Source organism: Culex quinquefasciatus, chromosome 1 (assembly GCF_015732765.1).
Source record: "Culex quinquefasciatus strain JHB chromosome 1, VPISU_Cqui_1.0_pri_paternal, whole genome shotgun sequence".
NCBI classification, from domain to species: domain Eukaryota; kingdom Metazoa; phylum Arthropoda; class Insecta; order Diptera; family Culicidae; genus Culex; species Culex quinquefasciatus.
Window position 1 is genome coordinate 106,291,563 of NC_051861.1, and position 27,256 is coordinate 106,318,818.

General features: G+C 36.5%; 1 protein-coding gene across 9 annotated transcripts in view; it reads right to left on the reverse strand.

Annotated features, from left to right (window-relative positions):
• LOC6053284 (guanine nucleotide-releasing factor 2) overlaps positions 1-27,256 on the reverse strand; it is a 136,403-nt gene that overhangs the window by 48,871 nt on the left and 60,276 nt on the right. For 2 of the 9 annotated variants that reach the window (XM_038255661.1, XM_038255656.1), the window contains exon 1: positions 16,105-16,751. The exons of 4 other annotated variants lie outside the window; for them this stretch is intronic. In XM_038255661.1, coding sequence (XP_038111589.1) covers positions 16,105-16,501 — 397 coding nt within the window. In that variant the 5' untranslated portion in view covers positions 16,502-16,751. Of the gene's footprint in view, positions 1-16,104; positions 16,755-27,256 lie in introns of those variants that run through there. 3 more of the 9 variants (XM_038255663.1, XM_038255652.1, XM_038255700.1) reach the window with 3 other exon arrangements.

The following is a 27,256-nucleotide window of genomic DNA, read 5'->3' on the forward strand; positions in this document are numbered from 1 at the left end:
CTTAAATTTTGAGGAAATTATCACTAATCACTCACTCAGCGCTGATCGAATCATCTGAATTGTCAACAAATCGTGAGCGATTTCCTCTGTCTTGATCGTCATTACACAGCGAACATCAGTGAACGCACACGAAGTTGCAACGAACGGAACCCGAGCTCAAGCACTCAAGCAGCCACCCGACACGAAGCCGCATGCTTTTTCTCTTTCTCTCTTTTTTTCGCTTTTTGCGTATCGCGCGGTGCGATGCTCATTCGTTTGTGAACGAAAAGCAGAATATCGAAATCAGGTTTTCATATTGAAAGCAAACGAAGCGCTCTGTCACCAATCACAAAAAAAATGTAGAATGGTCGTGTCATAAGCCCTGGACTAGGCAGAATAAAAAAAAACAAATCAAATGGAAACGTAGTTTGTTATAGGTTTAACAGGTTTTAAAATTTTCTTATTTTGATGAAATTGTTTCAAATGCTTTTCACACCTGTCCGGTTTTTTTTGCAATCATATATTTTTAAAATACCCAAATATTAGCAAAATCTAAACTCTAAATATTAACAAAATAAAAAAGTGTGTTACTTTACTTTGGAACTTTAGAAATTTCCAATAAATTTTGAACACGTCCATGCATCCTAAATATTATTATTCACGCAGGAGAAAGCATTTCAAACAGTTTACAGTTTATTAGACTTGCATTTTCATTATAATTTAGAAGTTTTTTTTTTTAAATACACTTTTTGCCCCTAATGTGAAACGTTAAAAACTTGATGGTTGAGTTTTACATATTTTTCCATGTGAATTAAATTCAAGTTATTTGGAATATGCGAAAGTTCATGTAAAAGTTGTTAATTAACCATCTACAACCAAACCCCGCCTTTAGGCGGGCTTCAATCTAAAAAATCGAATTTTTAAACCAATTTTTAATCTTTAAAAAGAATTGCAAAGAAGAACTCTTAAAATTTTTTAAAATTTATGGGTTGGAAGTTTAACTTGTTTTATGTGACTTTGCCAATGTTTTTTTAATATGCCATTTTTTTAGGGGTCAACTTTGGCTGTGTTTTTTTTCTAATATTTCCTATATTTTCAGTAAAAAGAAGTATGCAGTAATTTTTGTAGTGTCCCAGACTATGTCTCTACGCATTTTTTTACAATTGAATTGATGATGGTGCCATTCTGAAGCAGAAAATCTTAAAAACAAGCAAAAAATTGAAAAGTGACTGTAAAAGCGTGAACAAATTAGAAAGGCAAAATGTAATTATAATAGGTGGTAAATAATCTAAATACAGTCATCCCACATATTCGGAACGGTTTCCAGATCGGTCAATGTTCAAAAAATCATAGCAAATCGATAATTGAACTTAATGATTCGCTTTTATCTTCATTTGAAAGATTTTCTTGCGATCTTTCGAATGCTGTATCGAACATCTGCCAATTTTAACTTTTATATGAAGTTTTTGAAGAATTACTTTGACCCTTGAAATCCACAAATTCGGAACACTTTTTTCTTACGAATGTAAACAAACTTTGGATCTCTCCAGGAGTACATATTTATTACCAAATAATGACTTGACACACTGAAACCAATGAAACTCAAGCTTAGTGATGTTTTATACATGGTTTGATTTTTTTTTTTGTGAAAATATCAGTTAAATTCAGGTGTTCCACAATTGTGGGAGGCACAATAACATCCCACAATTATGAAACAGGCCATTTGGAGGCAGTGTTTTGCTGCTCTGGACAAAATAGTCTTGGAATGAAGTTTTTTGTTCAAAAAGTACTACTTTTACTAGTGAAATAGCAAGATAATGTCCAAATGAAGGTTCTAAAAATAGTAAGGTCGACAGAAAAGCTACTTTTGGCATGCTATTGACAAATTATTATAAAAGTGTTCCGAATTTGTGGGTGTTCCGAATATGTGGGATGACTGTACTACCAAATACAAACTAAATTAGATAAATGCAAATTAAAATACTCATAAATAAAACAAGAAAAACATAAAACAAGACAAGTAAAGTTTTTCGTAGAACAAAAGTTGCTCAAAATGACCTCCTGAACACGGGAAAAATTAAAAGTTTCGAAAAAAAATTGGGCAGAAAAAAAATTGACTTTAGAATCAATATTAGGCTTAACTTTTAACACATCCCGCCCGTGTGGATCAATCGGACCGCGCACTGGACTCACAATCCAGAGGTCGCCGGTTCGAATCCCGCGGCGGGCGCTCTAAAATTCTTTGTGTAAATATGGGTATTCGGCGCCGTCGCTCCGTGCCATACTTTCATACACTTAGAAGCCCAGGGCGGCGAAGTCCTTGTAGATAAAAGGAAGACACTAGTGGTTGGTACTAGCAATGGTGGCCGACAGCTATAAAGTCAACTTCGTTTTTTTAACACAAATCACAAAACAATAAAGGTTTTTTTAATTTTTATTTATTTTATGTTTTTTAAGGAAACTTTGAATAGAGGAAAAACTAAAACTTTTGATATATTTGTATTTGTCCAATAATCCGAAAAAAAAACTGAATTTAAAAAATAATTCTTAAAAGTAAAAAAAAAACACTCTGGGAAAGTGCACTTTATTCATGACAGAAAATATTTTAGTTTACCTCTAACAATGTGAAAATTAATCTCTTTTCCAGTATAGAGCAACAGTATCTAACTCCACCGTGCCTCTAATGTTGTCAATAAAAGCTGAAAAGTATAACTTGAGCAACCCCTTTATTAAAAATAGATCTATAAAAAATAGTGAAAACTTAAAAAAATCCTTTTAAAGATTTATTTTAACAGTAAAAATTGCTATATTTGGAAAAGGTTAAATCTTTTATTTCTCGTTTAATTTTTCAAAAGGTCCTATGTAAATAGGAAACCCATGGCGCATTGGTGGTTTTGAAAAAGTAATCTAGATTTAAGAAAAATGTGTAATTTCACAAAAAAGTGTAAATTTATGCATGTTTACAAACACATAAAAACAACAAAAAAACACATGACATTTTGAAATTACTTCAGCTTATCCCCATAAACATTTTTAGACCAACTAGTTTTATTAAGGTTTTATGGCAGCATCTTGATTGCTTAGAAGTTTTATGTTGGCATTCACAGCAGCCATTAAGCGAGGGCTGATTTAAAGGTTCTAAGAACCCAGTGCCAATAAAAGCCAAATGGTTTGCTATAAGGTTTTTGTGAAAGTTTTAAGAGGGTCTTGAAAACCCGATGGCAATTTCATGCCAAATATAAACCCATTTGGTATGCTTCTTTTAAACCAGGGGTGTTGTAGCTGTCAAGTGCCATTAGGCATGAAAAAAGCTTGCTTAAAACCATAATCTCCTAAAGAAGCATTAAGAGTGGCCAAATAGCAATGCAGAAATATGGCACTAAACGCGTGGTCTGATTGGATGTGATTGACCGTCATCTTGGTAGAAAAAAAAATAACTATAGTATAATCATTGAATTTCAAAAATATGGTGAAATTAAACCACCAACAGCGAGAAATATTCTTTCAAATTATTTTAATCACTTCCAATACAAATTACATGTATGTATTTCATCATCGCCTTTTTTGCAAACCATCTCAATTGTATCATTTGGCAAGACGAAGACTTATTTGTTGCCAGAATAAAACCTATTTGGCGTAAGACGTATGAAGACGTATGAAACGTCATTTTTCCATAATTCCTGACTGGGTTTTAACAAAGGTTTTATTAAAGATTTGAGGAGGTTGTTAGGATTCAATTGTGAAGCCTTGAACTCCTAAGAAGGTTTTACAAATAGGCCGTGACAAACTTTTGGGGAGGTCCTTATGGGTTTTAAGAGAGGTTTATCGGGGTTCTGGGGAGGCTGTTACTACTAAGTGGTATTAATGTTGGTTTTGACTGATAGGTTTTATAGCGGTTGTGACAGCTTTGATAAAGCTTAAAATTTTACTTGAGTAGTTGTTACAGTAAATTAAGCATTTTGTGATACTTATTGTTAAAAAATAAAAATCGGGCATTAAATTTGTTTTTTTAAGCTTAAAAATGTCTTAATACAAAGAATCTTGCAGTTGGTAATTAAAAATATGTGAAAATCATCAAAGATCTTTTCATCGATGGTGAAGTGCTTGGAAGCTGCTGAAGTGAGCCGAAAATTAGTCATCAGAATCTTCTCAGAGCATGAATTATCGTTTGTCCAAATTCTACTGACTGTTTTCTTCGATTTCACCTCACCTATCCAACTGAGTGTAGAAAAGCCGCCTCGCAGAACAAATCCTCCTCATCCGCTGAACACGTTTGCTTCGTTAGACGGCGAAGGGGCACTACAATTTTCGCTGCCCGATCTTAATTAAAAGTGATCTCATTTGATCTCGCCCTCTTGATCGACAACTTCCAGCCAGCCTTCTAAACTTCTACGCGACGCTGAATCACACCGAGGCGTTGATGTCGTCGTCGTCGCCTTCAGTGAGGGGAAAGACCCCACCGCCGCCGCCGGAGCGAATCTTTCACAGTTTTTCTTCCAAATTTGGGGGAAGTCCAAAAATAGCGCACCCACGACGCCCTTTCGCCTCCTCGCGTTGAGAATCGAATTCAGACACGCTTCTTGCCCCGTGAACTCCGAGAAAAAACCGACCGAAGAATTTCTGGAGATTTGTTGTTCCCACAGCCGGAAGATTCTCACCGTAAGATCGACCGCTAAGGTCGTACCACTTCCGGGTGTAATTTGCACAGCAAAAAAAAAACCTCAAACACTGCGATCGTGAGATCAAGTTTCAACGGCCCAAAAAAAACACAAACTTGGCGCGTTCTATCCAGTTCAGTTCGCAACTTCACACAACTTTACGGCGAGACCGAGCAACAGTGACTAGTTCGGCTCAGGCTCTCCGCGGGTCTTGCGGGTATTGACGGACCAACGAGATGAGGGCAGGAGGAGTTGAGGCGGCGAAAAACCGCGACCATATAGAACGAATCGTATACCGGGGCGAGAGGAAGAAACGAACTTGGCACTCACAAGTCGAGTCTACCAAGGAAGGCGCGATCGCGACGACGATGACGCGACGCCGAAGAATGACGTAGTGAGCGGTACTAACGAAGGGGTGATTGGGGTAACGAGGACGCACTGATTGGATTTAAATAGCAAAATTTGATAGATCTTTCTGTAACAACTTAGCTTGGGTGGCACGTCGACGGTTTGCTAGGTTAAACAATTTTTTGAACTCCTTGATCTTTCTTCAATTTCTTGAATTTCTTGAAAATCTTAAATATCTTGAACTTCATGATTTTTTTAATTTCATGATTTTTTTGAAATTCTTGAAATTCTTGATTTTTTTATTTTTTTGAATTCCTTGAATTTATTGAATTTCTTAAATTTCTTGAATTTCTTGATTTTCTCGAATTTCTAGAATTTCTCGAATTTCTTAATTTTCTTGAATTTCTTGAATTTCTTGAATTTCTTGAATTTCTTAAATTTCTTGAATTTCTTGATATTTTTAAATTTCTTAAATTTCTTGCATTTTATAAATTTCTTAAATTTCTCGAATTTCTTGAATTTCTCAAATTTCTTGAATTTCTCAAATTTCTTGATTTTCTTAAATTTCTTAAATTTCTTAAATTTCTTAAATTTCTTAAATTTCTTAAATTTCTTAAATTTCTTAAATTTCTTAAATTTCTTAAATTTCTTAAATTTCTTAAATTTCTTAAATTTCTTAAATTTCTTAAATTTCTTAAATTTCTTAAATTTCTTAAATTTCTTAAATTTCTTAAATTTCTTAAATTTCTTAAATTTTTAAATTTCTTAAATTTCTTAAATTTCTTAAGTTTCTTAAATTTCTTAAATTTCTTAAATTTCTTAAATTTCTTAAATTTCTTAAATTTCTTAAATTTCTTAAATTTCTTAAATTTCTTAAATTTCTTAAATTTCTTATATTTCTTAAATTTTTTTAATTTTTTTCAATTTTTTTAAATTTTTTGATATTTTTAAATTTTTTATTTTTTTTAAATTTTTTAAATTTTTGAAATTCCTAAAATGTCTTAATTTTTTTGAATTTTTTGAATTTCTTGAATTTTTTGAAATTCTGGTTTTTTATAATTTAATTATAATTTCTTAAATTTCTTAAATTTCTTAAATTTTTTAAATTTCTTAAATTTCTTAAATTTCTTAAGTTTCTTAAATTTCTTAAATTTCTTAAATTTCTTAAATTTCTTAAATTTCTTATATTTCTTAAATTTCTTGAATTTCTTGAATTTCTTAAATTTCTTAAATTTCTTAAATTTCTTAAATTTCTTAAATTTCTTAAATTTCTTAAATTTCTTAAATTTCTTAAATTTCTTAAATTTCTTAAATTTCTTATATTTCTTAAATTTTTTTAATTTTTTTCAATTTTTTTAAATTTTTTGATATTTTTAAATTTTTTATTTTTTTTAAATTTTTTAAATTTTTGAAATTCCTAAAATGTCTTAATTTTTTTGAATTTTTTGAATTTCTTGAATTTTTTGAAATTCTGGTTTTTTATAATTTAATTATAATTTCTTTAATTTTTGAAATTTCTTAAATTAAAAAAAATTAATATTGTTTTTTAATTTTTTCAGATTTCTTAAATTATTTTAATTTTGGATTTTTTTCAAATTTCTTGATTTTTTTTTTCGATTTCTTAAATTTTTTAAATTTGTAAAATTTCTTAAATGTATAAAAAAATATTTTTGCTTAAATTGCATGAACTTCTTGAATATATTGATTTTTTTAATTGTCAAGAATTTTTAAATCCTTAAACTTTTATTTTCAAATATCTTTTTTTGTTTTTATTTTGTCATTTGAATTTGAATACAAGTAGTAAATTTTGTTTCAAATTTTGTGAGTCGTCTTTATATTGAAAATTGTATGCCAATTTTCTTTGACTGTGTTGAAATAATCATTTTAAACGCCGAGCTTTGAACGTTGAAAAAAAAAGCTGAAAATTGAAATTACAGACCATGGTGTCAACATTTGAATAAAAAAGTATTTTAAAATGCATCATACACTTGTCCAGTTGTTTTGCAATCATTGATTTCCAATATTTCTAAATACTGAGGAAAATTTTATTTTTGCGAGAAAAAAAGGTTTTTGCAGTGCTGTACATTGTAACTTCATAAAAGTTCAAAATATTTTTAAACGAGTCCAAACATGTTAAATATGATTATCAATGCAGAAAGAGGCATTGAAGATTGTTCTCAGTTGATTAAACTTCTAATTCCATTGAAATTTTGATATTTTTTTGAAAATTTTTCGGACCAATTTAGAAGGGGGGGGGGGGGCGACAAAACTTTGAAAAATATTTGCAACGGCCTAATATTGAAATAAAAATGCACATGAAAAAAAGTTTTGTAAAAAATTGTAAAAAATATTTTTCTGCGTGTCATCTCGAGACCTAGGTTTTTTTAAATTTTTATTATTAAGAGCAGAAAATTTCTTAAAAGTCCAACGTTTAACATTGAATATAAAATCAATAGTTTTCGTGATATTGCAAACTGAAAAATGAGAGTTAGTTAGATGACACTTAGAAAAAAATTTAGGTAATTTCCTTCATGAAATAAATTTCCTAATAGGTTAAAAACGATGCACTTAATCAACAAAATGATTAAGGTAATTTTCAATTTCAAATTTGATTTATTATCTAAAAATGATTTATGAAATTTTGTTTTACAACATTTTAACTAAAAAGAAAATTCATAGCTCCGATCCCAATTTTGCAAAATTCTTCTCAGAAAATAAAGTAGTAATCAAACTGCGTGTAAAAGACCAATTATAAAATAAATTTTGCATTATTTTATGACATTTTATGTAATATTACACCCAGAAATATGTAGGTATGGGAAACCTACTTGACCGAAATGTCAAGCTCGAAATGTGTGTTTATCCTTTCCATTTTTCATCGGTCTGATAGCCGAGCGGGCTAAGGCGCCAGTCTTTATTGTTGGTGCTGAGTTTAAACCTTATCGGTTGAAACTTTTTTTTTTCTGTGATTACAAAAATTGTACATCAATGTTATCAATCATCAAATTTCTTTAACAATAAATTAGAAAAAATAACTCGATGCAGATCTTCTCTAAATTCCCATCCCACCCCACATTCCCCCCTCCCGCTCTCTCTCTCACATGTGCGTAGTTGTTTACGTTTGCTCGTATGTATGCGGCTGGTCGTCCCCAACCAAAGTCGCGTGCTTTTTTTTCGCGTCCATCCATTCCAATGTGCAAGCAAGTCTGAGTCTGGGTGATTGAGGGAAACAAAAAAAAAAAAGAATTCTATAAATGGAATACAAGAAACTTGAATCATACTGCGAGACGAGTCGCTCTTCCATGGCTTTTCCGCTTATTTTTTTTCTCTTCAACTCTCGTCGCCTTCGTCTAATTTGAGGCTAGAGCGAAATTTGAGAGTATGATTATTTTTATCTGATTTGCTTTGAGTATTATTAGCTTGATTAATTGTTTGAACAGTTATCTCGAATAATGAGGCAAAAGTTGTCTTACTAAGTTGCTTTTCAAAGTCAATTCGCAATACAATTGAAAATATAGAAAATACATTTTGGAATTTCAAGTGTCGATTGACATCCTGAGATGAAGATGTCACAGAGCATATTTTCACAGTTTTGTCTGTGAGGTGACGAATGATTTGAAGAAAGAAACTAGTCAACACTCTGTTTTGATTCCTATTGACGGGTTTATCGAGGGGAGGACCTGTAGGCCTTAGCCTACGCCATTCTCTGGCGCCAATGCACTTTGCGGAGTAAAACCGGTATTGCACTCAAGTTGCAGTCGTTGCTGCTGTGATATTTTATTAAAATTGACAGATTTTTGTGATTAATTCCATGATTTTTCTCAATTGAAGATAACTTCAGTAATTAAACATTCAAAAGTATACAAAAAACGTTACACCCAACTTGTAACTTCATGGAATTGATGTAATTTTGCATGATTTTGTCGTTCTTACTCAATGCAATGAGTTTTATGCGTTTTTTCTGCAACTCTGAAGCGAACAAATTTACCCGTTGAAGGTAATTTCTGTAATCAAACATTAAAAAGTTTAAAAAAAACGCTGCACCCAACTGGAAACTTCATGGAGTCGATGTAATTTTACATGCTTTTGTCGTCTTTCATCAATGTAATTAATTTTATGCGTTTTTCTGCAACTCTGATGCAACCAAATTTACCCGTTACCGACTTGAAGATAATATCAGCAAATCAACAATAAAAAGTAAAAAACGCTGCACCCAACTGGAAACTTCATGAAATTGATGTAATTTTACATGATTTTTTAGTCTTTCCTCAATGCAATCAGTTTTATGCGTTTTTCTACAACTCTGAAGTCAACAAGTTTACCCGTTACCGACTTTTGCAAAGGGTGTGACATAATATCATTATGTCCACCATTTAAATGAAACCAATTGGGTACTAAAGCCCTGTGTCAATTTTTATGTACAACGGTAAAAAACACGATTAAAAAACCATTTCTGATCTTTTTTTTTTCATTTTAATTCAAAAAAAAATTTGACAAGACAACATTTTTTCGATGGATCAACTATGGTCCCCTTGGAACGAGCTGTCAAGTAGGAGCTTTTCTGTCAAGAAGGACCGCGAGATTAATTTTTCAAAATTGATTTAAAAATCCATTTTAAACTCTTTGTGGTCGTACAAAGGGTCATTGAACTCAGAAAAATAAGCTTTATCGCTGTAAACAACAATATCAGCAATCTAAGCTTCATTTTAGGACCCAATTGTAGAAACAAAGTTTTGCTTGTCATTGTTTACATCATCATCGCTAAAAATCGTACCTTTATTTACTAACCCCGCCATTTCAAAACTCTGTCCACCGTCAATCGGGGAATGCACACACATGGGACGGGGAATCGCCGTATAGGACAAACAATATACTTTGACGACCAAAGCGACATTCGCCAGCGTTGATTGCATGCAAGACAAAACGACTCTCCGGCGCACTTTGAATGGCCAAGGAAACGTGATCAAAATAAAGATAAGATCTCCATCAGGATCGGGGGAAAAGTGATTGAAGACCTTTTAGCGATGTTCGGGTTCGTCGTCATTCGACAATCACCTCATACGTGAATGCATGGAAACGTCAATTTGACAACATCAAAATGGAGGGTGAGGAACTGTCAAACTTTGAACGAACAACAATTGTTGTCAATCTATCGAGGTTGTACTGTACAATCATGCGGAACCGAAAGGGCTTTACTCTCTCAACTGTCAACAGTGTCACCTTGCCGAGGTTAATGAACGTCCCTTGCACGCGCTTTTTACAACACTTTTGACGCATTCGTGAAGAGGTTATCACGTGCAGATGGCAGCACTGGCAGTATCGTAGAAGGCGCTGTTGTGCAATTTGCAGATTGCCAGGGGGTCGTCTTTGCACAGCAGGAAAAAAAAACTTGCTTGCCTACTAGGACGCCGCCGTGTGTGTTTACATGTGTTTCACTGAACATTTAGGCAAACAAGGCCGGTTAGGCGTTACACGGTGGGTTGATGTGACGAGACAATCATCTTCTGGGTGCGACGTGACCATCAGAGCGCAAAGACGACATCGCAATCCAGTGGCGGGACGGCGTTCCATGGCAAATGACGAAAAAAAAAATGCAGGTGGTTATGTTACAGGCATGACCAGCGTGACAAAGAACATTGTTGAAAGAGTCATGGAATCGCCTACTCTGATTGGCATACGGTGACGTAAAGTGTGTGCGCGCGCGCTTTTGGCGACAAAAGTGTCAACCGCGCGATGCCAATTGCGCCAAGGTTGTACAATTTCTCCGCAGAAACAGGGGAAGGAGGAGCGCGAAACAAAACACAAAGACCCCCCCCCCCCTAATAATAGCTGAATGGTTTGAGTAGGAAAACGGAAAGGAAAGGAAAAGGAAAAGTACGTCAAAATGAAGTAATGGCCGGCAATGGCCAACAATGAGTGGCAATAAAGTGCGCGCGAGAAATTGATCTGTCACCTTGCGGGGCACGCTCCGACGCGAATCTGTGGGCTTTGTTTGGAACTGTTTTATGCGGTTTTGATCGACCGGTAGAAATGTGATTAACCGGGGGCCCACCGTGATCGAAAATCTGTACGATTGCGACACGCCGAGAAATGCAATCGCGTAACTATACAAAATGCGATTACGTCTGGTTTAACTCAGAGTGAGATCAGTCTTTCAAAATTATGTTATAAGATCTTAACTTGATAAATTAAACCAAATTAAGAGCACAGGTCACCAAATTTGCAGTCCTCACTTTACTGCAACCATAAACATATAAAATGGCTAAATTTGTCCACAGAAACCGTCCACCATGATCCTGGAGAAAGTTTCGTGCGCGAACACAACCCCTCTAATAGCCGCGTATGTGGTTTGCGAACCAAATGTCACGTTTTATGCAGATATTAAAATGAGCACGACACACCGAGGTTTGAAATTTTTGCTCTTCTGGTTGCGAATTTATGTGTGAGGCTGAGACTGCTGCTTGTTAAGTCAAACGAGCGGAACACGTTTGAACTGGTGAGTAAACACCAGTGACATTGTTTTTGGCCCCAAGGCAGACGAGGAGATCATCAAGAGGGACCACGTAATTTCGACACTGTGTGGATAAATGTGCGATTTTGTGAACTTTTGCAGAAAATAGGTCAAACCTTAAGAAGATTTTTTTTTTCAAAAAACAAAAATCCAAGATTAAACTGTCAAACCAAAGAGTAAAAAAATAAACAAACCTGTTTTGAAAAACGTGCCATGAAATTTTAACACTTTGTTCGTTGTTCCGAATATCATGAAAGCTTGTTCGCGATTTTGGGAACTCGTTTTTCTCCGTGTACACGTATGAATCCGAGAAAACGTGAGTATCACGATTTTTAAATTATTGAGCTATAATTTTTAGGAATGAATACTCCAACAGTCTAGAACATTTTTTTGTGTGTACACTCAAACCCCGATGGTAATACAAATTTCTGAGGTATGCCCAGCAAAGGCAAAACATATTTGGCAGTGTTGCCATTTAACAAAAAAATCATTAATCTTGGAATACTACAACCGAAAAAAAAATCACTTTTGCAAGAATTTAATTAGGAGTCGATTAAGTTTAGGATGGTGTAAAATCTGGTGTCGATGCCATGTTTTTTTTATGTAAAATACTGTCAAACAAAATTTCAAAATACTTTAGGGTAATTCTCCACCAACTAACACGAAATCAGAAAATGTTGCCCCCCGACCTCTACTTCGATTTGCGTGAAACTTTGCTCTAAGGGGTTATTTTGATTCCTGATCACGAATCCGAGGTCCATTTTTCGATATTTCGTGACGGTGGGGCGGTACGACCCCTTTCATTTTTCTGTTTTTTTACTAAGACACGTTTTTCAGTGATTTGTAGCTCGCAACCGTGAATTGATAGATATTTGGTGTCAAAGGGACTTTTGTGTAAAATTAGGCGCCCGATTTGATAGCGTACTCAAAATTCCGAAAAAACGTATTTTTGATCAAAAAAAGTTAAAAAATAGTTTTAAATTCACTGCCATTTCCCGTTACTCAACTATAAAAAATCCTGAGACATGTCATTTTATGTATTTTTCGAATGTCATATAACCCAGAAGGGTCATTTTTTCATTTAGAAAGCAATTTTTTATTTTATAATTACGTGTTTTTTCTAACTTTGCTGGGTTACATTTTAGAGTGTAACAATGTTCCACAAAATTGTAGAGCAGACAAAAACAAAAATTTTGATATATCGACATAAGGGGTTTGCATGTATTCTTCGCGAGTTATCAGAATTTTACAAAAAAGTTTTTTTTTAAGTTATGATTTTGACCATTTTTGACCAGTTTTTCGATTTAACCCCAAAAACTCGGAATGTTCAGCTAATTTTGCATAAGAATGACCCCTTGGACGATTGTTGTGGCTTGTGCACTGCTTTTATGTGGGATTTTTTCTAAAATAAAAAAACAAACACTCACTCATCACAAAAATATTTTTTTTGAAAAAAAAATCTGATTCTCGCAATGCACGGGTCACAACAATCATCAAAGGGGTCATTCTTATGCAGAATTTGCTGAACTTTTCGAAAAAAAATACATGCAAAAGCACACGATTGATTTTTTGGGGTTGAAAAATTCGAAAAACTGGTCAAAAATGGTCAAAATGATAACTTTTTCAATTTTTTTTTTTGTAAAATTCTGATAACTTGTGAAGAATATATGCAAACCCCTTATGTCTATTTATCCAAATTTTTGTTTTTGTCTGCTCTACAACTTTGTAGAACATTGTTAACTCTAAAATGTAACCCTGCAAAGTTAGAAAAAAACACGTAATTTTAAAATGAAAATTTGTGTTCTAAATGAAAAAATGACCCTTCTGGGTTATTTCAGATTTGAAAAGTACATTAAATTTCCCATAAAATGACATGTCTCACGATTTCTGACAGTTGAGTAACGGGAAATGGCAGCGATTTTAAAACTGTTTTCTAACTTTTTGTTGATGAAAAATACGTTTTTTTCGGAATTTTGAGTACGCCATCAAATCGGGCGTCTAATATTACACAAAAGTCCCTTTGACACCAAATTTCTATCTCTTCACGGTTGCGAGCTACAAATCACTGAAAAACGTGTCTTAGTAAAAAACCAGAAAAATTAAAGGGGTCGTACCACCCCACCGTCACGAAATATCGAAAAATGGACCTCGGATTCGTGATCAGGAACCAAAATAACCCCTTAGAGCAAAGTTTCACGCAAATCGAAGAGGGGTCGGGGGGCAACTGCTGTGTGAGTTGGCGGAGGATGACCCTTTTCAGGTTCAAAACATAAATTTGCCTCTTAAAATAACTTTACACATTTTTTGATAAAGTTCACTGCTTTCAAGTTATTTTTAGAAAAAAAATGCTTAGTTTTTTTGCAGTTAAAAATTACTTTTCGAAGGAAAAACACCAAGGTTTTTTGTCAAAAAGCGGCGGGATTTTCCCCTTTTTCTGATTTTGTTGATTTTAACTTTGTTACAATGAAAAAACTATCAAATTTTGTTTTATTGAGATTTTGTACATCGAAAAATTACTAAAATTCTATCAATCTTAGAACTAACTCCAACATGCTTAAAAATGTTTCTAAATGCAAGGGAATGCATTTTAATTTGATTTCAGTGGATTGCACTTCAATTTCCATTTAAAAAAATCGTTTTGCCCCCCTTATATTTCAGGCCGACCTTGATGGGAGCGTGACAAAAACTGTAATAAAATTTGTACCAGGATAAAAAAAACGAAAAAAAAATCGCTTCGCGAAAGTTGAGAATTACTCAGTTTATATAGCCTCAAAAATCCAATAGAAATAGAAATGAAACAAACTTAAATCAATTAAAAATAAATTTCTCTATTTTCAAATTTTAAAAAGTGGGATCTGGTATTGAATTTTTTCTTTATTTTTATTTAATTTAAATTTGATAGTGTTTTTCTTATTTTTAAATTAATTGAAAATTTTCATTGGGATAGTCATGAATATACATAAATTATTACAATTTTGACGATCTGGCTTAATTCGGATTAGGGGAAATATACCCATTTTAAGCCTAATAAGCGGTCGTGTTCAAATCATGCCGGATTCTGGATTGATTCTGGAGTGTTCTTTGAAAATTACTAAAATCAAGTACACCAACGAGTAGAGCAGCTTTTTGTGAACATTTCTGTTTATTTTCACTTTTACATTTAAAAAATCTCAAATGTATTCTAATCAGACGAGACTGCATTGGGCCACGCTCATTTTTCTATTTTCAGCTTAGTTCTTTTTTCTCCCAGCGCTCTTTTGGGTCTGCTTAGTGCTGCCAATTGTGTTGTTTTTCAAGCGTACACTCACGAAAAGTAGCATTTATAGAGAAAGTTTCCTGGCATCACTGGCTCACTCCAACAGGCGCTGCTGGTGGTGTTGGTGGCCATCCTTTGTTCTTTATTTGCCTTCGCTTCTCGCTCGGTTTGCTTCAGCCTTCGATTGGAATGGGTCGCCAAAAGTCAAACGTCAAAAGACTTGGCGCGTTTGTTTTTTTGATGGCGCATGCTAATTATTTACATGTTTCGGGAATATTTTTCAAGTGAGTGACTAACTAATGTTCTACAGAACATGTTGCCGGTAGTTGGAAGCAATTTCATATCTTAAGCGCTTTGAAAACGTTAGCGCAAGTGAAAAGATGTTGATGGCGACTTTCGTTGAGCAGTTAAGCTTGCGTGTGGATGTGTGTACCAACAAAATGATGAGAAGTGGTCTCGCAAAATAGAAATTATGATCAAAAGTGCCTTAAATTTGATCTTTTCGGCCAGTAAGTGGCATACACTTGCGTGCCTACTCGAGGCGGTGCTGTTGCTGGTAAGTTTATAGCCTAAATAGTATTTTTGGAGCTTTAAACGAGCATCAAACTCTCCATATGACGAAGATAGGTGTTTGATTAGAAACGGTATATTTCCCCAACATGAAAAATAATAAAGTATTTAATTTTTTTTTTTTTAACTAGCCTGAATTGAAAGTAAAAGACTACGGAAATCAAGTTGACAATACATAAAAACAAACCGTAATATCAGTGCAATAACCCAAACTTATCACAACCAACGACCAGATCCATTTCGAGCCAACCTCCTTATTTTTTCTATCCATTCAACTTTCCCACAAGGTAAGCCGCCAAGGTTGTCGCGCGCACACCTCAGAGTAGATCAACACCAAACAGGCCATGTTTTGAATTTGAAATCCACAACCTAGGACCACTTTCAATAACCGAGAGTGGTGGCAATAGTTTATTAGCCCCTCTGTCGTGATTCAACTCAACGAACGCTTATGGACCTAATGTTGGTTTAGGCCCCAAACAGGTGGCAATATTTAACTTTCCCATGGCGTCACGACCGATCGATGGCGATCGCGATCGCGGCATTATAACCTTCTAGTGTACAAATGTTACTTTTTTATACTTTTTGTCTACGAATTCATTATTTTTAAGCTGTTAAGGGTTAAAACTAGAAACTGGTCCCGCGGATCAACGCACAAACGTGACTCCCCCTCCCGGGTCCAAGGGAGAGTCGTGTTTCGTTACACGAGGTGTTAATAAGTTTTCCATGTTTGCATATAGATATTGCCAGATGTGGCCAACTACGGTTGATGGTGAGCTACTTACATCCTCCTCCTTCAACTCCTCCAAAAAACGATGGCAACACTGCCGGCGAAGGCGGCGCCGAACTGCAGCTGTACGAGTGCCGCTTGAAGTTGTACCCGAGGATCCGCTCGCGGATGGGACTTACGCCACCGTACAGCGAGTTGACCACCCCGGTTCGTTGGTTCTGCAGATAGTCACGTTTCTTCACGACCGGCGGATCGGCGATGGGCCGCAGGCCACCCCCAATAACCTCGCCCTCTTCAAGGTAGTTGTTGTTGTTGTTGTTGACATTCGGGCTAAAGCTGCCAACACTTTTCAGCACTATGCTGCTGGGCCTCAAGCTGATGTTGTAGGACTTCCACTTTTTCCGCTCAAATTTGGCACAATCAAACAGGAACGTATCGTCGAACTCCGGCATCGTGGATCACCGCACCGAAATCACTTGTATCACAGCCAAGCAGTTCACTTGAAATCCATCTTCTCTCGGGAGATTGTAGAAATCGCGATGAAATCGTGCCCGCCAAGATATTATCCCCACTCACTTCTTCAGCAAGGCTCTGCGAAAGGTCTGTCCTAACAACCTTGGGGCTCTCTGCAATCAACGGCGACGCGACAAGCCATTAGAATTAGAAATACACAGTTGTTTTTTCCCCCTTTTTTCATTTCAAGCACTGCAAGTAAATCATGATCAATTACAGATACAAAAAGGTACCCACTTAACCCCACTCGGTTTTTCCTACAGTGTCCACGAGGTGCAGAGCAAGTGCAGTTTGCACATTCCACCTATTCCACTCGAATGCTGCACTTGCACCTGGCTGGCCAACAAGTTACACTCAACACTGGTTGTTACTTGGAGAGTGGCGGTGGTGGTAGATCTGGCCAGGAATGTTGAGACTTATGCACCTCTCACTCTTCTGTTTGGACTAGGGGCGGCTAGCGACCAGTTTGAACGATTTTCCCTTTTGGTGACATTTGTGCAAGGGTCCAATGACCGAGTTTGATTTGTTGATTATGTTTTTTTAATGATTTAAACTTGTCATTTGCTGTTTTTTTTTTGGTTTAACAGCAAGTCTTAAAAAAATGTTATTAATACAATACACATTGATTTTTTTTAAAGGTTTTCGAATTTTACAAAGTTCAAATTTAATCAAACGCGTTACCAAATTGTTTTAAACTTCGATATAGGTTTTATCTTAAAATTCGATTTGTAGTCATCACGAGAATAAATTTCGTAACTTTGTGCACCAATTTGTCAAATCAAAAATAAATAAATAAAAAACATTTGAACAGAGGCAGCCTAATTCTGGCCTGCGGTTTCATTTTGAAGGTTAATATGAATTTGCCCTTTGGCCCCACCACACCAAAGTCCACTGCAATTCCGTGAAGGCAGAGGTCTTCTGTGATTGAATTACGAAATCATCTACTTTCCGCTTCGAACAAGGGGAACACTGGCATTTAATTTTTGGTCCCCATTCGCGATTCATCACAGGTAACGTCATGATTCGAAATCCGGACACTTAGTAGCATATCATTTTTGTTATAGCTGGCAAAAAATCATGTTATAAGTTGGAAATGTAGAAATATCATCAGGACGTAGTATGAACAGTCAGTTTCAAGAAAATGCATGCAAAATATGTCTTTTCTAACAATTTTTCATCAGAATTTTAAAATTAAAATGACTTGTTGTGCTTCGAATCCCGGACACTGATAAAAACTGATTCGAAATCCGGATACTTTTGCTTCGAATTCCGGACACTCGATTTTACTTATGAATCGCTAAAAGTTGGACTGAAATGTTAGTGAATGGCATTCTTTAGGTCTCAAATGAGCTGTTAACATTAAAGCAATCGATAGTTTATATAAAAAAAATGCTAGAATTAAAGAAAATCGAAACCATAAATTTCTGCTTTGCCTTCCCGGTGCTTCGAACGCCTTTGAAATATTTCAAGTGAAATATTTCACATTTTTGGTAAACTTATAATTTTATTATATTTAATTGTTTTAGCATTAACTACAGCGTTTAAACAAACTTTAAATGAAAGTTGATGTTGGAATTCTTCAAATAGAACAGTTTTGATATTCATAATGCGAACTTATATTCAAATAATTGATAAAACAAGATGAAGTGTCCGGGTTTCGAAACGTCCGGGAATTCGAATCTGGACGTTACAGACCGAATTCGTAATTCGAACGTGTTTGAAAACAATAGCGTCTAAACTAAACGTCAAAACAAGTTGTCAAACTGATGTTGACATTTAAACCCCATTGTTCGATGATTTTCACACACGTGGTTTGAAATTTTTGACATCTATCAGAAAGCAAAAAAATAATCAAATAAGCTAAATTTCTTATTTAATGTCTAATTTTCAAAAAAAAAATGGCGATAAGTATCACCCGGGTGCAGAATAGTTGTCCGCAAAGCGGCCTCAATTTGGAACTGGCAAAGCGGAACCAATTTACTGTTTTAAAAATGATGCCAAGAATTGGCAAGTATTGTAATCGATCTGGGTAATTCTCCGCCAACTCACACAGCAGATGCCCCGACCCCTCTTCGATTTGCGAGAAACTTTGTCCTGAAGGGTAACTTTTGTCCCTGATCACGAATCCGAGGTCCATTTTTTGATATCTCGTGACGGAGGGGCGGTACGACCCCTTCCATTTTTGAACATGCGAAAAAAGAGGTGTTTTCAATAATTTGCAGTCTGCAACGGTGATGAGATAGTAATTTGGTGTCAAAGGGACTTTCATGAAAAATTAGACGCCCGATTTGATGGCGTACTCAGAATTCCGAAAAAACGTATTTTTCATCGAAAAAAAACAATAAAAAAGTTTTAAAAATTCTCCCATTTTCCGTTACTTGACTATAAAATTTTTTGGAACACGTCATTTTATCTGAAATTTAATGTACTTTTCGAATCTACATTGACCCAGAAGGGTCATTTTTTCATTTAGAACAAAAATTTTCATTTTAAAATTTCGTGTTTTTTTCTAACTTTGCAGGATAAATTTTTAGAGTATATAACAATGTTCTACAAAGTTGTAGAGCAGACAATTAAAAAAAATCGATGTATAGACATAAGGGGTTTGCCTATAAACATCACGAGTTACAGCGATTTTATGAAAAAAAAAGTTTTGAAAAAGTTGGTCATCATCGTTCATAGTCACCCGCGACAGACATGGACGACGAAACTAAGAGAAACGCAAAAAGTAACTTTTTCAAAACTTTTTTTCGTAAACTCGTGATGTTTATAAGCAAACCCCTTATGTCTATATATCAAAATTTTTGTAATTGTCTTCTCTACAACTTTGTAGAACATTGTTACACTCTAAAAAATAACCCTGCAAAGTTAGAAAAAACACGAAATTTTAAAATGATTTTTTTTTCTAAATGAAAAAATTACCCTTCTGGGTCAATGTAGATTCAAGAAGTACATCAAATTTCCCATAAAATGACATATTCCAAAAAATTTTACAGTCAAGTAACGGAAAATGGAAGAATTTTTTAAACTTTTTAGTGTTTTTTTCGATGAAAAATACGTTTTTTCGGAATTCTGAGCACGCCATAAAAGTCTCTTTGACACCAAATTTCTATCTCATCACCGTTTCAGGCTGCAAATTATTAAAAAAAACACCTCTTTTTTCGCATGTTCAAAAATGGAAGGGGTCGTACCGCCCCTCCGCCACGAGATATCAAAAAACGGACCTCGGATTCGTGATCAGGGACAAAAGTTACCCCTTAGGACAAAGTTTCACGCAAATCGAAGAGGGGTCGGGGCAACTTTTCCCGATTTCGTGTGAGTTGGTAGAGAATTACCCATCTATAATTTATTTTGTCAGAAATAAAAAAGTCGAGGGCGTCGAGCTTTTGAGTCAGTCTTAAGAAAAGGGATAAAATCGAGATTGTCTTAATTCGTTGCCAACATTTCCATAAGCGCTATGTCTCACTCAAAACCTATGTTTACAAATTGTTTAAAATGAATTATCAGTAACTGTGAATTGCACCTGCCAAATAACATTGTATAATCTAACTCCTGTATTATCACTACGCTTCAAAGACGCAATATTTCATCACGTTAAAAACAAAGGACTCTTTTAACCGCCCATCGTTTAGTCTACGAACAAAAAAAGCACGAAGAACTTAATTTTTCAGCGAAAACTTCAATATGATCCTCCAAAATGTTTCAAAACGAGTCACTTCAGCAGCAAAAAATATGTCACGCTTGAGCTTGAACAAAGCCTTCTATTTTGTTTATGTTTACAGCTGTAGTGCAGTTGTATTAGTGAAGAGCAGTGGAGATCATTCGGAATTCACGTTACGCATTCTGTCTTTTCAGCACCCAAAGTATCACAAAAAGCTTTCTACGCAGAAAAAATGTTGAATTTTGAAAGGTTGAAAATTTGGTTGGTTGAATATTATCTCTTTTTTGAGTAATTTTGCCTAAAAAATGTGCAAAAATGTAAACCTAATGAAATTTCAACAGAAACTGATGAAAATTTACCAGTTCTTGATATGATATTACACAATTATTTTGACATAAAATTTGTCATCATTTCCTGATGAATATTACCATAAATTTTTTTCTGTGTACATCATTACATTTAGCTACTAACAAAAATTAGAAAAAATATCAATGAATTAATGATTAATCGATTACGATCGATTTTACAATTAGCTGAGGCATATAGATGCGGGGGGGGGGATATAAACGTGAAATAAATTTTTCAATGGCCTCAGGAAATTAGAAAATTCAGAGTAATTCTCCCAAAAAATAAGCAAATTCATTGGAAATATTTCTTTAATTATTGGGATGAAACTTTGTATGGCCTTTGACCACTAAAAAAAAAAATCATCAGATGTTCGTCTATACAAATCTCAACTCAAATTTGAGCCACTCTATCCATACATAAAGGCTATTAAAATATTAAAAAAAAACGTTACTTAATCCACCTAGGTGAATGGGGGCTTCCTCTTCTCGGTTCATACACAAATAAATGTATTGAGAATGTACATGTATATATAGAGGCGATTCGTTGATTGAGTTCTAAAATTCAACTAAATTGGTAATATTATTGTTCACAATGATAAAGCTTAATTTTCTGGGTACAATGACCCTTTGTACGACCGCAAAGGATTTAAAATGGATTTTTAAAACAATTTAAAATAATAACTTTGCGATCCTTTTTGACTGAAAGCAGAATACTTAGTATATAGTCTAGAGACTTACTAAATCGAATGCTATTCAATCCGAGTAGAAGTAAAATACGCCCATGTTCGTCGACGAAAATCCATGTAAGCAATGCACGCGAGTTTTTACACCGTGACGGCATAGGGGGATGGCGTCACTATTTTTAGACCACGTTTTCCACTTTTTCTTATCGAAACCGACTACTTTATCGACTTCATTTTGCTGGGCGAGATAGGACGCCGTCTATTTTTAGACGATGACTCAGCACTTTTGCACTTAAAAAAACCAGATGGCAGCACGATGTAACGCCACGTCCCTATGCAGTGCTCGAACGAGTCAAAATTTCCGTAAACTCTCTCCTTCTCTCGCCTTGCATTCCGCTCTCACCTTCTACAGCTAAAGCGAAAATTTAAGAAAGGGTAAAAAGTGTATCGCTAACGGAGTCGATCGATGGCTCATGGATAGGTATCTAAGAACACATTACATATTGTCATTTCCCGAAATGACTTGACTTGTCTTGGCTTGGCGAAGACGTTTTGAGGCTATTCTGGTCCTGATTTAGGGACGACAGAATCTTAGCATGCTGGACGCGATTCACAAAGGGAATTTTATTTCCTAAAATGACATTCGAAGCACGATGAAAAATGCTTTCGAGTGAAGTATAATAGTTCTGGGTTTTTAGCCGGATGGGCGAACCAGCATGTGATAATGCATTGGTATCGTCAAAAATAGCAGTTTAGTGCAGATATTAGCGACTAAGCCTAATAATTCGTCGAGATATGTATCTCATTGGATTGGGTTTTGAAAAAGCTTTACAAAAATGTGCAACATGCCGAAATTTTGGTTAATTTTGGCCACGTTTTAGTCGATTTGGAGGCGGCTGAATGCAAACAGTTTTCTTAAAGTGGCTGTAACTTTGGCTAATTTCAATGGATTTTTGTCCCGTTTCAGCCGTGGATGGAGGACATTCCAGACTACCTAGTTGTGCAAAAATGAAGCAATTTTGAAAATTTTTCATCGTTTTTGTTTTTCCATTTTAGTTTTGCAAATCGTTTTTCGTAAATATCTTTTGACAGGAAAGGGCTACGGGGAAGATTTTCAATAGCGACTTATCGGAAGCTAAGAGGGATCGAATGCAACCGGAAGTGTCCAAATCCGTTCAGCCATTTCCGAGAAATCGAAGTGCAATTTTTTGGCCAATTTTCAAGTGATTTTATATGGCATTCCTCGGAGAGGAAGCCAAAAATCTGTATCTTGAAAACGGATTTTCTGATTGATTTGGTGTCTTCGGCAAAGTTGTAGGTATTGCTCAGGATTCCTTAGCAATAAAAAAAAACAGTCTTATAAAAAACATCTACTCTATTTTTAATTCGACTGTTCACAAAATGGGGTCCTTAAATTAAGCTGGCGCAAAGTTAAGGTGATCTTCATACCTAAGGCCGGCAGAAGTGACCCCACGATGCCAAAAGCCTTCAGACCCATAAGTCTGACAGTGACGCTGCTCAAGCTTATGGAGAAAATCACGGATAACCACATCCGGGCGGAGTTCTTGAAGGACTTCCCTTTGCATAAACACCAATATGCATACCAAGCGGGCAAATCGACCGAAACTGCCCTACACGCGTTAGTGTCACGTATCGAGAACGCACTGAAATATAAAGAATCTGCACTTTGTGCTTTTCTTGATATTCAGGGTGCCTTCGATAACACTTCGTACACAGCCATCAACGAAGCGCTCCGGTCGAGGAACGTCGATGGAACAACTGCGAGCTGGATTCATGCTATGCTTACGAGCAGAGAGATTTCAGCATCGCTAGGAGACACATCTATCACAATAACAGCAGCCAAAGGCTGTCCGCAAGGGGGAGTACTCTCTCCTTTGCTTTGGCTGCTGGTGGTAGATAGTCTTCTAAGAAAACTTACACTACTCGGCTACGAAGTCATTGGATATGCTGACGACGTAGTCTTAATCATCCGGGGGAAGTATGACGGAACGTTATCGGACCGTCTACAGTCAGCTCTAAACTGCACCATGTCGTGGTGTGAGCAGGAAGGGCTGACAATAAACCCCAACAAAACCGTGATAATCCCGTTTACTAACAGGAGGAAACACGACCTTAGGCCGCCTACCTTGAAAGGAACCCAACTGACCTTCAGTTCTGAGGTCAAATATTTAGGAGTAATCCTTGACAAAAAGCTGAACTGGAATGCACATCTGGACTATGCGGTAAAGAAGGCAACTACTGCTATCTGGGCGTGCAACAAAATGCTCGGCAAAACCTGGGGCCTTAAACCGAAACTTGCATTCTGGTCTTACACCACCATCGCCCGACCTAGGGTAACCTATGCGTCGACCGTTTGGTGGCCGAAGACTGAACAGAAGACATGTCAGTCGAAGCTGACCAAGCTCCAACGACTGGCATGTCTCTCTGTAACGAGTGCAATGAAAACAACCCCCACCGCGGCCATGGAAGCCATGCTATGCATTCTGCCTTTACATTTACATGTGAAGCAGGAGGCAGCGCTTGGCGCTCTACGACTACAACGGTGTAACAACTGGGTGGAAGGAGATGGAACGGGTCACTCGCGGATCGTGAAGGCTTTTGACATTTCCCCTTGCAACTTCAGTCTCGGACTGCATGGAGGTGAGGCTCAACATGGACATTCCATATGAGGTGATTGAAACAAATCGCCAAATGTGGAGTAATGGAGGACCTACACTTCCAGAAGGAACTATTCGTTTCTTTACGGATGGTTCAAAAATGGGCACTTCTACTGGAGCTGGAGTCTTCGGTCCTCGAACCAGGGAAACCATATCTATGGGAAAGTGGCCTACCGTTTTTCAAGCAGAAGTGTATGCCATACACATCTGTGCGAGGACGTGTATTATGAGAAATTATAGACACGCAAAAATCGGTATTTTCTCGGATAGCCAAGCTGCACTATTGGCATTAAAATCCTCTAAATGCGAATCCAAACTTGTTTGGGAGTGCGTCGCTTCCCTCAGGGAACTTGCTTCTCGGCATAACAGAGTCATGTTGTTTTGGGTCCCAGGGCACTGCGGCATTGAAGGCAACGAAATGGCTGATGAACTTGCTAGACAAGGCTCATCAAACATCTTCGTGGGTCCCGAGCCGTTCCTTGGAATCTCAAAAGTGCCGTGAAGCAAGAAATAACTAATTGGGGACAATTGCAAATCGCTTCAATCTGGGGCGAGATGCGAGGATTGAGACAAGCTAAAACTTTTATCACTCCAAGTCCTTCAATTGCCAGGAAACTTCTTGGCTTAAACCGTAGGAAACTACGAATACTCGCAGGGCTTCTAACAGGACATTGTCCTGCCAGATATCACCTGCACAAAATCGGCAGGTGGCCTAACAACCTCTGTCGTTTTTGTTTAACTGAGCTGGAAAGCTCGGCACATTTACTCTGCTTCTGCGGAGCACTTGTGTCTCGAAGGCTGCGGTTCTTTGGATCGCACCTTCTTACGCCGTACGATGTATGGCACCACACCCATCCCAAGAAGGTCATACAGTTTATCGACTGTATTGCGCCGAATTGGGATAAACCATGTCTGCAAAATAACCCCTCGTCTTCCGATCCAATGGATACGAGTAATTTGTAGTATGGACAGTAACCAGGGTACATCACAAAAGATAGCCTTCTCAGGTGGTCGCAGTGAACTTAACCCAATGCCCATTGGGCAACAAAAAAAAAAAAAATCTAATAAACACGCATATTTCAAACAAAACAACATAGTTAGGTGACCTCAAATTAGTTACATTCGGATGGTTGATTACATGATGCATTACCAAATTAATTTTCTCAATACACTCAACCCCTCCTGGTTGGTTACTTTTTCGTTTGACACCTTTCCTAGTATGTACCCCGTTGGTTGGTCAAACTAAAAAGTGGAGAACTGTCACTTTTTACACGGCGCTCACGCACACTATCAAAACAAACGTTTTATAGTGTGTGTAAACTCCGTGTAAAAGGGGTGTCAAACTAAAAAGTGACCCCGTTCGTTTGACAACAGTTGTTGTCAAACCATCGGGGTTTGAGTGTGCTCAACCACCGCCATATTGCGCGCCATCTTAGTAGATATATACTATACATGTTCTCAAATCACTTTGTTTATTGTCGAATTACTGTCAAGTTGTTCCAAACTGGCATAAACAGGTACAACCAGAACTCCACATCACAACACAACACCTTTCGACAATCTGTTTAGACGTGCTACGGCAGTGTCTATTTAAAAAACAATCCGTACCGGTCCATATATTTCGCTGTTTTTCCAATACGCCACGTACAGTTGCTTCATTGTTTGCGCACACCAGATCCACACAAACAGACAGGAAATTATTCAATTAAATATCTGCATCCCGTCGTGCTTCGCGCCCCCCGACCGCAGAATAACAGAAACAAAACATTTGCGCGGAAAATGGCGACGTGGAAAACAAGCGAAGACGAAATATAGTTCAAGTTAAAAAAAAGTGGGAAAATTGCACCCCGTGAGTAGAGATTGTTATTTTTACGACACGGGCCATATTTTCATCACCTGTGCGCGGCTTGACTTGACTAAGAACAATTTCGGTTCCGGCACTGGAACCAAGAGCTTCCCGGAAGAAGAAACGAACAGGTGACCCGTGACCACGCGCTGCTAAATTTGCAGAACATCTACAGGAAAGCACTAGAGCAAAGCCGCGTGACTTTGCGGAGATTCGTCAAGATTTAGCACGAACCATTTTTACAGTTGCTACACCCAAACGGAGGAGCTCTGACATTCAGTGTGATCTCGAAATCGTAACCGCTTATTCTTGCAGTTGAGTACAAAGGCGCAGTAGGCTGATAGCTGGATAAACCATGAGAGACAAGATGAGAGAGCCAAAATGAAGAGCATATATGAGTTTTGCCTCTCTCCTACTATCAATATCTTGTGGTGTATTGGACTGAATATTCTGACATTCAAAGTCAGAAGTACTGACAAACTTTCCTCGTTTGAGTGTAAGTCGGTACCGTTGGTGGTGCTGCTGCATCTGTTGCATGCTGCGACCATTGCCAGAGAGTGCAACAGCTCCAAGGTTCGTTGCCGATTAACCCAGATTAACCCGTTCCCAGTTTGACCCAAATCCAGCGCAACGAAATAGAAAACAGCCAACAGGACAAACCCGTCGTCGTCGGCACTAAGGCTTGCCAGATGTTGGTGGATTTAGTTTTCCTCTGCCGGAATGCTTAGAATGCGAAAGACGATGCGATATGTTGCATTCAGCGAAACCGGGCAAGGAGAAAGCATTGCAATGAATCATGACTTCAACAGCTTATCAAAATGGTCTCGGTATATTGGATCCAGGAACGAGTAATTGAAATTAATCTGAACCGTTTCTATCCATAACCCGGTAGGTAGGGTAGGGTAGTCATCAATGAGACACTTTTGGTTTTCAACTTTCAAAGATTTTTCTCATTTTTTCATCAGCATGTTTTAATGAGCTTTTTGTTGCATTATCTTTCTTTTAATGTGTTCTAACATTCACCAAAATATGAGATCGATCCGACATCTACAACCAGAGTTATTCAACTGTCTCATTGTAGACGCACTTGGCAGGAACAATGAGACAGCTGGGGAACAATGAGACACTCTACGAAAATCAAGATTTTTCTAGTAAAACATCATGTTTTTGTATTGTTCCATTGCAGGTAACTTGCCTTGAACATTTTAGAGCAATTTTGCCAACATGAAACTTTAATTAACAAAAGTTATACTAAAAAGTATTTAAATTTTGTAAAATCCGTATATTTATACCAAAAACTTTGTATTTTTGGTTAAATGAAGTTAAAACTTTATAAATATGCAAAAAATCACTTTTAATTCATGTTTTGAAAGATTTCCATAGATTTTGAAAAGTTTAATGAAGAAAAATCAAAGTGTCCCATTGTTACCCATGGGCCGAAAAGAGTGGGGTACAATGAGACAGCCCTGGATTCTGGGT